The sequence below is a fragment of the Orbicella faveolata genome, unplaced genomic scaffold, assembly GCF_042242905.1.
Source record: "Orbicella faveolata isolate gen_17 unplaced genomic scaffold, um_ofav_v1 contig_13, whole genome shotgun sequence".
NCBI lineage: Eukaryota > Metazoa > Cnidaria > Anthozoa > Scleractinia > Merulinidae > Orbicella > Orbicella faveolata.
Window position 1 is genome coordinate 28,166,916 of NW_028301540.1, and position 12,446 is coordinate 28,179,361.

The window sequence follows — 12,446 nt, forward strand, 5'->3', positions numbered from 1 at the left end:
TAAAATTTAATCCAATTTGTAGAAAGTAGTTTAGTACCCGCCGTAAACTTCTCAAACGCCGCAAAAACCATTGTTATCCGCTCGTAGTAGTTATTAAATTAGCTTAAGTGTGTTTGCAGTATCATCTTAAATTTGGTGTTCAATTGTTGGGCAGCAACGTGCCATCCCGGAAGCTTTTGTAGCTTAGTAATTATGTTTTGAATTAGATGATCACTACATCGCCTTCTTTTTGCCGGCTCTGTTATCTCTTATATATATATTTTCGTCGTGTTGCTAAGTTAAACACCACAGTTTGACACGTTGGCGAAAAACCGCCTTTGTAAATTAAAAATGGCAAACTCTTGCGTGGCATACTATTTCGTGCCCCATCTTTGTAAAGTAACTGTCGCAATCGTTTTTTGCTTTTAGACAGACTCCGGTTCTTTCTTAATCAATTACAGTTGTTTTAACCATCTTTCACATCACAACCCTAGTGGCGCGCTAAAATAATACAAGTAGAAATCATTCAATTATTTATTGTCTGTGGCAGTAAGTGATCTTAAAAGATGTTACCAACAAGAACCAGCAGGATGGAAATTGTATCTTTCAATGTAGCTACTGGCGAATAATTTGCTCTATCTGATTTAATTTGTTTAAGAAAAATAACGTACACTTATGTTATCATTTGGCTAATAGCGAAAACAGCGGATTTCATTTCATCTGTTCCCTACGTGAGTTCATTTATAATCATTAGGACCTCTTAGACGCCATCAGTGCTATATATATTTGGATTATGTGGCAAATGTTTCTAAATCTTTCAGCGCTGAGTTCTAGACCCAAGACTACCAGACCGTATAGTTCAAGGCAGTCTCCGTCGTGAGGCCGTTGTTACAACAATACAAGGTAATGTAGTACTTGAACAAGAAAGGTTCTTCTTTCCCAGATTTCAGTACGATTAGCGTTTACGTAAAAATTATTTTATAGCTTTTAGTGCGTGGTTTAAAAAGGTTTTTCGTAAGATATAAGAATGATTAAGGTGTACTTACCGGCGTGCCATTAAGAGTCGTTTTTATTTGAGGGCGTGAAAGAAAAAAATGTTTTGTTGGGTTAGAAAGCTTGCTTTGAGTAACATCCTGTACCTGAAATTTGATGATAAATTTGTTTTGGTAAGGAAGCAAAGCACCTTAACTCTTTAAAATTTGGAGTTAGATTTAGCTTGCGCTTACAAAATTTTGTTTTTACTTTGACTTAAAAGCACGGTCTATGGTCAGGTGAGATGTGAGAGGAGAGATTTGGCGTACACGTATCCATTCTATAAATATTTTAATCCGACTAAACTTGACAAAACAGCAAACGCAATGCTCAGCATTGAAAGAGGAATTTTCGCATGTTGTTTAAAAGCACGCTAAGTGTGTGTTTCTAAGACTATTTTTTTTTGTTCTTGTTAAAATATGTCGCGTATCCGACTGTGCATAGCGTCAGATTAATACGAATATGTCTTCGACGGCGAGGCGGATTCGAATGGTATTTAATTTTGTTCTTAAGGAGGTGCTTGACTAGTAATTAACCGCTGTTACTACTTCCTCGGCCGTAAAACGTAGGGACTAGCCATTCAATCTTTATCAAACCCTTAGTGGCATATCCACGTAAAAAATATCAAATATATATATATTCCTTGTGGGAATATCTCTAACAAGCAGTCTTACATGGCAAACGTATTTTGTTATTGAATTATAAAGGATTATAGCGTCAAACTTTTTAAATAAGGATGATGCATGATGCATGAAATCTTGTTCAAAAATAGTTTGGCGCGAATCAGACACGTATGAACAAAAATAGTTCCTTTCTTGCAAGCATAGTACATGTGAATCTGGCGTTAAAAGCATCCCAGCACCTGCCTTGTAGTCAAAGAATGCTGTTTGTTAAAACAAGGGATTATGATGCGTATCGACATGTAATTAAGCTTCTCGTTTTGAAAATCGCCCGCTGAAACAATAGCGCCCAAAGCTCTCTATAACCCAAACGGCGGTGGAGAATGCCCAGTCACAACTTAAATAAACTGATTGCTGAGCTGGAGGGAATACGTTTTGATGATTACAGTGAACTAGAGTTTTCTGCTAATTTTCTTTGGATTATCAGTTATCTGAAAGAATTAGGAACTATAGAAAGGTTGGTGAAAAGCTTCATTTCGAGGGACCTCCAGAAATCCCAAAGGCCAAGCTTGGGCATTTTTGAAATTTGGCACTCAACTTCGCAAAAAGAAATAAATATTTCATCAAGTTGATACTACGAGGTTTCGTAGCGTATAGAACTTTTCTATTGTGCATTGATTTTGGCTTCTTTGGTTTTGATTTAAATAGGTCGCCTCGATCACTGCTGTTTTAACACAGTTTGAATTCGATCAGTCTTTACGTGTTTGGTCAAGGTGCGAGGTAGGGTTGTGGGAAAGTATCACTCCTTGCTTGAATCGAACTGGGTATTTACTTATTATACTTTGATAAATTTTAAGACAAAATATAACTCTCTGTGGTGTTTGTTTTGTATTGGAATTTTGATCAGATAACGAATATTCCAATTTGCACAAAATTTAACGAGCCTGTCTTCGAGCGGTTTGTGGTTTTAGCATACATACACTACACAATCGTCCCGCAACACATAGAAAATGAACAAAATTTGCATCCCTTTAATTTAGTGACCACTGCATCTTTTTTATTTAGAAACTTAATTTTAGTGACTGGACAAAAGAATCGCCAAATTCGCTGTAATTAGCTGCCACAAAGAAGTAAAGGCATACTGTCAGGTTTTCTTAGTAGCTACTGATGCCTAACACTTGGCATTTCACGTTGTCTATCCCTAAGCAACGCGGCATCGTCTTATACGTGATAGACCCGCACGTGTTAAAAAACGTTTCATCATTTATTTATCTACATTTAACCATACCACCCACCTTGATTACTTACGAAATGACAAACGTTCGCGTTTGTTTACATTAAACAAGAAAGCTCTCGTCGAAACAGGATATATCTGCGACGGTTTGCACCAGGACTGCCGACTACTCAGAAACGCAGACAAGAAGAATGAAGTATGATGTTGACTAAGGTACAATAACTTGTAGCGACTTTCATTTCGTTATATCCTGCATTAGTTTGCATTCAGCTTTCGTGTGAGGTCAGATAATTGTCAATATTCTACCTCCTGAGCCAACGGTGAGTGATGCGCCTCATGTTAAGCTCTTATTTTTTGTCTTTCACCTTAATTGCATCCGGTTCATAAGTTGCCCTTGATTGTATGAAAGTAGAAATACTACCCAGCTCTTGTAATTAATGGCAATTTTTAAAGGAAATATCAAACTTCTGCAATGAAACGGCAATTTTTGAAGGGATTACTCAGATTGGCGTCTGCCGTAATTCATAGTTGGCCAATACAATGTTGGGGATGAATAAATGATGAAGTTAAAGACCTGCGTGGATATGCAAATGAGGTCAGATTGTTCTTGTTGGGGAGCGGAAGACAAAAATCCTCGACTCGAGTTGAATGTTAACCAATTTTCTCAGCCTCAGATTCAGGGCATTCCTAATTATCTACGGTAGAACGGCTTGAGGAAATCTCATCATATCGGTCAACATCCTTAACGGAAGGTAAAGCCTCATTAGTGTTAACATGTAATGACGAAGATTCAAATGCGAAATCAAAACAAAGAAAACGGAACTTCTCCACAATTCTTCACATTTAGTTGGCGTTAAAGTGGTGCCCTACTCATTAGTGATCGTCTTTCCCAAGATCAAACGTTACTAATCCCTGATATTTGAGCATTCAGTGCGTTTACTTTTGACGATCTGGATCTGTCCTGAACCTTTCCTATATACTGCAAAAGTAATGAAAGAAGGAAAAAATCCGTAAGTTGAAAGCTGTTTTAAGCTTTACATTATATGCGTGGATACAGCATTATTTCGTGGTTTATTGCTTTATACATCGATCAAAGTTATTGCCTATTTTACGTATTTAACCAGGAACAAGTTTGTAACCTACTTAGTTTTGTGAATAACTGATGAACTGTTGGAAGCAGCTGGAGAAAGTTAATTACAACGCTAGTAAAAATTATCTTTAATGTAGAAATATTCTACTATCAAAACTTTTTCTAGGAGGTAAATTCTAATATCTTTTAAAAAATTAGCACTGGATTTAAAAGCTTTAATTCAACGATAAGCGACTGTGTCATGAACGCGAATATAATTATTGGATTTAAGTGTAAACAAAAAATTGAAACGAAAAGTCTAGTCTCTTGTTGAGACTAAAACGACCAAACATTGCTTTTCTAAAGATAACCAATTACATATGAAGAGACAACATGTCTAAGTCTCCTTGACCACTAAGGAAAAATTTCAAGGATTATTTCTGAAAAGAAAGGAAAATGTTGCTTTTGATCGAATGAGATGCGTTACGTGAGAGGGTTTAGAAAAAAGAAACCGCAAAAAAAAAATCATTCACCCACCAGAATTTATGCCGTGACTCAAGGGAAGATCTATTGCCTAAGAATCACATTAGGAAGAGCTTGTCTAATACGAACAGAAAACATTTGAATATAGCTCTTGAAAATTTGTACTCCTACGCAAAGATTCTTTTTACCTAAATTTCGGTTTTACTTCACGGGCGTAAAATATTTTAGAACAGTTTGATAGTTGTAAGATTGTTAACAAATCATTACTAATAATAACCTTGAGAAGATTATATTTTGTGTTGTTCGTCCGATCTTGCCTTGAAACCACATTTCTAACCGACATTTCTAAGTTATCAATAATTTACAACTGGTAAAAGTTTACTACAACATATGCAAATATCGGGAGCTTAAGTTTGAGTGTTTTTATAAGTGATTTTGTGTTTCCTCTTAAACAATGCACCTTCTATTTTTTAAGAAACCCGCTAAGAGTAATTTTAAGTCAAAGAAAAATAAATTGAACGATTCCCAACGGAAAGGTCAGTTTAAGTTTGTTTTTGGTTGATACAGCTAGCTGACTTCACAATTTGTAATTTACCCAAATAAATGGCGAAGTTGGTTCCGTGTTTGTCGGAACAAGCTTCCTGTAGTCGCCTATATGTTTTTACCTATATTCACTCAGGCTAGATTTACTGATACAACAGTACTAGTTCGATATTTGCTAGGCAACGGCACTGAAAATTAATGGGGTGCAAATGTATTCCCGGAGTTTAGAGTGTCATCTTGAAAAGTTAGTTTTGATTCTTTCGCTATGCACGTCTCTTTAAAACCGGACAAAAATTTTGCACCAAATTTACTCCCACACTTTCATTATCCCCGCGGCAAAACATTCAATCATTCAACGAAGTGACGCAGAGTTTAATATTAAACATTAAAATAAACACCAATGCCACTTTTCTTGCAAGATTATAAAAAACTCACCACACACTGTACTTAAGCCAGTGAATGATCACAATTAACCGGAAGATACGGAAATGGACATAATTTTACTCAGAAAATAAGTGTAGGTACGTGTCCACCATTTTCTTTGGTTTACCCCAGCTTTTCCGTTAAGCTGAAATTTCGAGAAGTTGTCAAACCCAGTAGACCAAGGTTCTTAAAAGGCACAAATATTAAGGAAAAAGCAGCAAAATGTCGAGAAGGATACATCACCTCCGATAGTGACGTTTTCTTCGAAGTCCAGTCCTTTTCTAGTCTCCATGTACATCAGGTAGCAATTGACAACTTTTTTCCTGTCCTTTTTACTTGTATTAAGAAGAAACGTTTGTTAGAACTGGGGCGTTGTTGTGAAGTTACGAAGTGCAAAGAAATGTTAAAAGTTAGAAATGTTAGAAGTGTTAAGAAATGATGCATTGGGAAGAAGGGGATGTAACTTTCATACACATAGCTACGTGCTGTTGTGACACAATGCCACGCTATCGTGATATAAAATTCTAAGCCTTTGGCAGCATGTTGAACCTGGAAAGGAAGGAGGGAAGGGCGATTTTAAAAGAAATTTTACCTTTTTATTTAACTTCCGAAAAATGGTACTCTTGCCACATACCTACAGTGGACTGCATCGCTTTAAAAACTTGAATAAATCAGCTGTTAGTCTGTTCGTCTACTTCCCTTTCAATACACGACTCTCATTTGGCTCCAACACGCATGCAATCTATGATCAAAATGCTTTTAAAGCAAACTTGTGATATTTGAAACGGACATGTTTCATTTAATTCATATGACAAGGGTGGTCAAAAAGAATTTGCGGAGTTTGTTTTTTGCACGACACAGCATAAATTCTACAAGAATCATTAATTTACAAACAGTCATTAAGCTTATTTAGGTGGAACACTTGAGCTGTTTGGATTATTAATTACTTTTGATAAAATATTGTCTTCTAACCAGAGAGTGAATGTTTTATATACATGTACATAGTGCTTTATAGGTAAAGAACTATAAATAAAGTTTATTTCTATCAGGTGAGACCAAATTCACATTTTATTTTACGTCTTCTCGCCTTAAAAAAACCCTAGCAAGTCGAGGGCTATTCTGATATAGATGTTTCTGTCCTTCGGACTTTAGTCATTACAAACATCTTAATAACTTCATTGCACTAAAAAGAATCGTTAAATAAGAGGATACAAATTTCTCACAAAATGGCGAGTCGCTAAGGTTTAGAATCGCAAACCATACGCTTTGTCAGACGTCTTCTACGAGTACGCATCAAGCGATCTCCTGACCTCAGTGGGGAGTCGGAAAGTAAAATCTTTCCAGCGTCTTAAAATATCCATAAATAGATACCATGGCCAGTAAAACAATTCATTTGGTGAGCAAATCGAGTGATTTCCAGCAGGAAACAACTTCCATTTGAATCCGTAGCTGCGCTCTGGTCAGGCAAATGTTTCTCTTCTCGCGAAATACCCTGATCAGCGGAATTACCACCAAAAAAAAGATAATTACTCTTCGCCTCACTGACCGAGCGAGTGGATAATTTCTTCCTCAAATAACTGCTATAACTCATTCTAGCTACGCATCTCTCGTTAAATTGTCGAATCCTTTAAAATAACCTTGAAGCTAAAAATGTCCTCTACTCCAAACTGAAAGTTTCCTTGCGACTAAAATCTTAGTTGTGTGAATGAAACTGCTAGAGCTGGGCGAGAATGCTTAATAACGATCGAAAGTTCATTTAGCATTATCTCCCACTGACAGCTACGTGACTTAGCCCTTGGGGGGCATAAGATTTGGCGCCTAGCATAATTACATAATCATTTTATTTTCAATGCAAATTAACCGCCTGGAGATGTTTTTAAGCTTTGGCCCTTTTTACAGCTGTGAATTAGAGAGACGTTTTCAAAGAGAAGCGGTAAAATACGAATTAGTTGCCTTAATGTGGCGCATTCGTTTATTTCGCAAGAAGCTAAACTGTTAATTGAAAGATAATGGTTAGTGTTATTTTTTCTTTGTAGTTTGGCGGATTTTTAGTCGGAAGACCCCAAACAGTCATTTCGTCTACCGAATGACCGCAAATATCAAAATATCTCTTACTAGTGTCATTAATGTATTACCTTGTTGTAATCGATGTAAAGGTTTTGATTTAGATAACTTATGCAGAGGCTTTACAATATGGTCCATCCATAATTTCGGCAGGTTTGGCTCCGATTTGTCGTTGAAATATCATCGATTAAACACAAGACAGTTGGTGCGATTCATCAGTTGCAAATGCGTGAATATTTCAAAGTTCTTCGTCGATAGTTCGAAAGTTCGGGCTGTTAGCGAACTAAACCTGAGCGCGCGCGAGCACTTCCACGCTTATCACAGCTCGGGAAGAACTTCCTACTGTCTCGGGATCGTTCAAATCTATTCGATGTAAGTAAAAATCATGATTTTGTGGAGCAGATTATATGGATGACAGCAAGTGCAAATTATTTTTTCTTTTAATATCCTCCTTCCCAGCGATTTTTGTTCTGTACTTAGCTGTCTGTTAGTCTGTTGAGAAGGGGTCGAACGCCTTAACTGAAAATTAGGATAGGTACTACACTTAAAAGAGATTTAAACTATGAATTGTTATTTTGCCTTCACCTGGCAACAACAACAGGACTGTCTCTGCATAATTCAGATAGGCACTGTTAAAAAGGAAACTTTGCAATGCGCACTGTTTTAATTTTGATTTTGAACAAGTGTACAGCAATGAACAATTTTATTTCCATGCAACTGGGCACTAAATGACGATATTCGTGAGAAGCCATATAGAAAGTCCTCCTTTGTTAGCTCAGTCTTGCAAAATGCAATTTTGTACAGCGGTTGTCAAATCTCTTTTTTCTCATAAAGGAATACGACAGACAGTGATATAGATTGAATATGCTAAACAGCGAATCATTTAGAACATATGCTAATCCATATTTTTTTTATTAACAAAACAAATTATTTTCATGTGAATGTGAAAAGAAATTAAAAGAAAGAAAATCAGAATGATGTTTTGATCGGTAGGGTGAAAGGACGTTATTTCATTTGTGGCGTTTTCAGTTCAAAGGGAAGCTTGCTGTATTTCTAAAAGGGTAAATACTTTTCACAAACAACAAACATTTTCACGTTTGCGGACTTAAAACTTTGATTATTTTCCTGAAGGTAAAAGTCGGAATCAAGCAGATGAATCAGCTTTCCTGTTTTCATTTACGAATAGAGCCGCGAGCAAAAATCGAATGTAATGGTCACATTTATAACTGAATAAGCATCTACTCCGTTTTCATGTCATGCTTTCTATTTCAGATCTTTCCGAGAGTCAAGAGCATACATATAAAGGTAGAGTATTTTTCAACTTATACCTAACCTTTTTCTTAACCAAGATGCTCTCATTATCTCTCCATAATATAACACTTTGTTTAACTGTTTAGTTTTCTATAAATATAAATATCTGTAGAGCTAAATAACGTAGATGCTATGGGATTTCTTTTATTATGACAATATTTTTTGATATTGAAGTTATCCTTTCAAAGAGTAGGATTCATTTACATAAGTTCTTCTCTGTGTATATAATTTTCACAAAAAATATGAACATGACGATCCATTTTTTTCTATTTTGGCAACGCAAATTGGGGACTTAGGTTTTATTTGGTCTTTCTTTTGTAAACAAATTAAACTCTTTTCCTGAAATTGTTTTTAGTTTTTTTTCACCTGTCAAAGTTTTATCATCCTCTTGGGAAACAATGAAATCTATTAAAAGTTCCAAGAAAGATGGATTCAAATTGGTTCTTTTCAATCTAGGCGGAATATTAAAAGAGTGGACAAAACTTGGGATATATATAAACGAGACCTGTAGATATGATACATTCTGAGACACTTGTAAAGGCTACATGTACAACTTTTTGCTTTAAGTTACTCTTCAAGAAAAAATGATTTATATCCATGGAATATCCAAAATGTCAATTATAAATTTTTAAACAATCTAATCTGTTACGAGGTTTTATGACTCCTGCGTTGTAGAAAAATAAATAATAAATAAAAATAGCTAAAATACGTTAAACATTTTTTTCTGTTCACACGGTTGGAAACAATTAATTGCTAACGTTCATCATTTGAAATAAAACAAGGACAATTTCCCGAAAGAAATATTTAATAAAATTCTTATTCAACCCTCAATTAAATGACTGTAAGGTAATAATTGCAATGTCTTTAGGTAGTTATTCCAGCACTACCAACCTCAACACAAGTCATTATTCAAATTACTTTATTTTATTATTGCCGATGACAGTAACAATCAAAATTAATCAAAGTTTAAAGAAACCAATCACACAGCCGCGAGGGTGCTGTCACACAGTAAGTCGTGATTAAAAAAGCGAGAAGTGACATTGTTAAAGTAGATTCAACTTCAAGCACGTCAACAAGTTTGGTCTGTCCTTTTCATGTCTGTCATTGTTAAAATGGAGGAGGGGGATTGCCCTGCAACTGGAAAGTGACAACACAGGCACAAACAATGTAAAGTAGGAAATATATTATCCACAGAACTGAAGTCAACGCGATCAACTGGCATGCAACTAAAATCAGTAAGATTAACTTCAAATCTAGCATAGCGGTTTCTTCTGACAAGCAAATCCTGATATGGGAAGTACGTGGTGGTGTGTTCATGTGTTTCAAAGTGTGATATTATTAAACTTCCTGGGAAGCAATTTGAATGAAGATCGTGAAATAATTATTAACTATTATCACCGCAGAGATGGAGATGACAGTTTTTTTTTTTCATTATTCGGCATTAATTATTTCTGGTTTTCTGATGGGATTTGTTTTTCTTTTCCCTCCACTTAATTTAGCAACAATCCTTTCAAGTAAATATAATTGTTCATAAATTAAGGTTGACTCTAGGAAAAAGTGAAATTTGAAAAGTCAAAATTCAAGATGGCGGACAAGGTTATTTCTTTCCATAAGGATCGTTTGTAGTCGTCTTGCTCGATATACCATGTTGTTTTAATAAGATAAATATATTCAAAGGAACTTAACGTAGCAGATCCAAGATGGCGGATTTTTACCCATGTGCTGAGTCATAACGACGTCATATATGTTGCTAATGACAACAAAAGTACAGCAGACGTCACAATTTATCAAAAACTTTGCAGTTGAAGATTTTTTTTTTGTTATACATCCACATTTGATGGAAATATTAGTAAAAAACAGCTTTGGCCAACAAATTCAAATACGCAAGTCCCAATGATGTAACATTACATCATAAAGACGGCAAAGTATCTGAAGTCAATAGAGTTTATGTCTGCAATATCCAGTGCTATTTTGGTGAAAATAGCATAAGCTAGGTTACAGGATCCACAAATCCAGACTAAATAGGGTTAAAAACAAATACCATCGAACATGGAGAAAAAAAGTAAAGAAGCAAGTTGCTAAAATTGATGGTATTGCTTGATCAGAGTGAGTAAAAGGACAATAAAAACAACAAATACAAAAACAAACTAAGACAAAAATGTTGTTGCACTTAGAAAGTTATCTTCCTGGTAGGCATTTATTCTACATCTCCCTGTAGAACGGCTAATTAATTAGGAATAAGCTACCAAGTTAAAGTGCTTGGTTTTGCAGTGGAAGTGCTATATAAAGACAGACAAAATCAAAAATAAAATCTTAATCGTGTAGCTTGTCCCTATTATATGAAAGGAGGACAGTCGTGTGTTCTCTCTTCACCCTCTTAACATTAAGTCTGTCTGTGCACTGAGCGTTCTCAAGCGTTAACCCTGTTCAGATCGCAGGACAGTACATGCTCGGAGGCTCTCGCTATCTTTGCAGGCTTGCAACTTCAAAAGTATTAACTCAATGAACTCCAAATTTGGCGAAGTATCCCTGAAGTTCTCAGCAGATAATTTGGTACGACAAGTTATTGGTCTGGGAACTTGATGTTTTCATGGCAACAGTATTTTGACTGGCGTGGTTTTTTTTTCAATGTTTGGCCTGATAATCAATTTTGCTGTTTTTAATGAGGAAATTTTCGCAGTGTCTTTTGCTCCTTTTTGGTTAACAGCCTCTTTTATATGTTCTGACTATTTTTGAGCCATTTTTAGTGCTTTCTTAACTTTTTAATAGAAATCCTAAAATCCAAGATGGCGGATATAGTTTGGTAGCTGTTCGAAAATGATGGCGTCATTCCCATGTCATATGACGTCGTAGATCCATGCAATGGACATCTAAGCAAAGTTCTTTAAGAGTACCACGAATGTTCAAAGTTTGAATTCATTGCCAGAGCTTTAATTCTCTACGAGATACCCAGTGAGGTCCATACATTCCTCCCGGTCCCATCAAACCAAAGAAAAGCCCACTCTGAATAGGGTTAAAGATTGGTTTTGTAGGTCGGAAACACTTAACTTATATATTGTTTTGTTTGATTTATTTTAATAATGAAAAACAAATCGACTGTTTCGTGTTTGCCTTGTCTGATAAAAACTCTTGTGAATGTTTGGCCACGGTCAAGTACTTCTCGGACTTACTTAAGCTTTCGAATTTTTCTAGTCTTTTCTAACATTTTCATCAATTTATTTAAACACGCGAGCCATATTTCATTTCATATTGATGTGTTATTTTGTCTATTTCTTAATACTTTTTTTTTCTTAATTTATATCTAAAAGCCGACGATAGAAAATTCTCGACAGATCGTATTAAAATGATGACACTTTCTACTCATTTGTATTCCTCGTTTGAAATTTTTTCCAACCTTTTCTCTTACTGTGTTTCGTGTAAGGTGGATTTTTCGCATTTTTCCCAGACGTTCTGGAAAAAAGCTACTTTCAAATAAGACTACATCATAACAGGTTAGAATTTAAACTGGCTATTAGGGAACCTGACGTTCCCCACCCACATTTCAATATTTAATTCATAACCATGTTTATGTCAAAATGATCTGGCTATGTGGAAAAAATCGCATTTGAACAATACTATATACTTTTTCAAAAAAGTACAGTAGCTTACAAGCAAAACAAAATCCATCCAGATCTTGGCAGGAATACTG

General features: G+C 35.5%; 1 protein-coding gene across 6 annotated transcripts in view; it reads left to right on the forward strand.

Annotated features, from left to right (window-relative positions):
• The window catches only part of LOC110041004 (gamma-aminobutyric acid receptor subunit beta-2-like), a 39,891-nt gene that overhangs the window by 12,470 nt on the left and 14,975 nt on the right, over positions 1-12,446 (forward strand). The window contains exons 1-2 of one of the 6 annotated variants that reach the window (XM_089285303.1): positions 762-882; positions 8,720-8,752. Coding sequence is in view for 3 of the 6 variants with exons in the window: in XM_089285300.1 (XP_089141426.1) it covers positions 8,699-8,752 (54 nt within the window). In the remaining 3 variants the exon portion in view is untranslated. The other 5 variants (XM_089285301.1, XM_089285304.1, XM_089285305.1 and 2 more) reach the window with 5 other exon arrangements.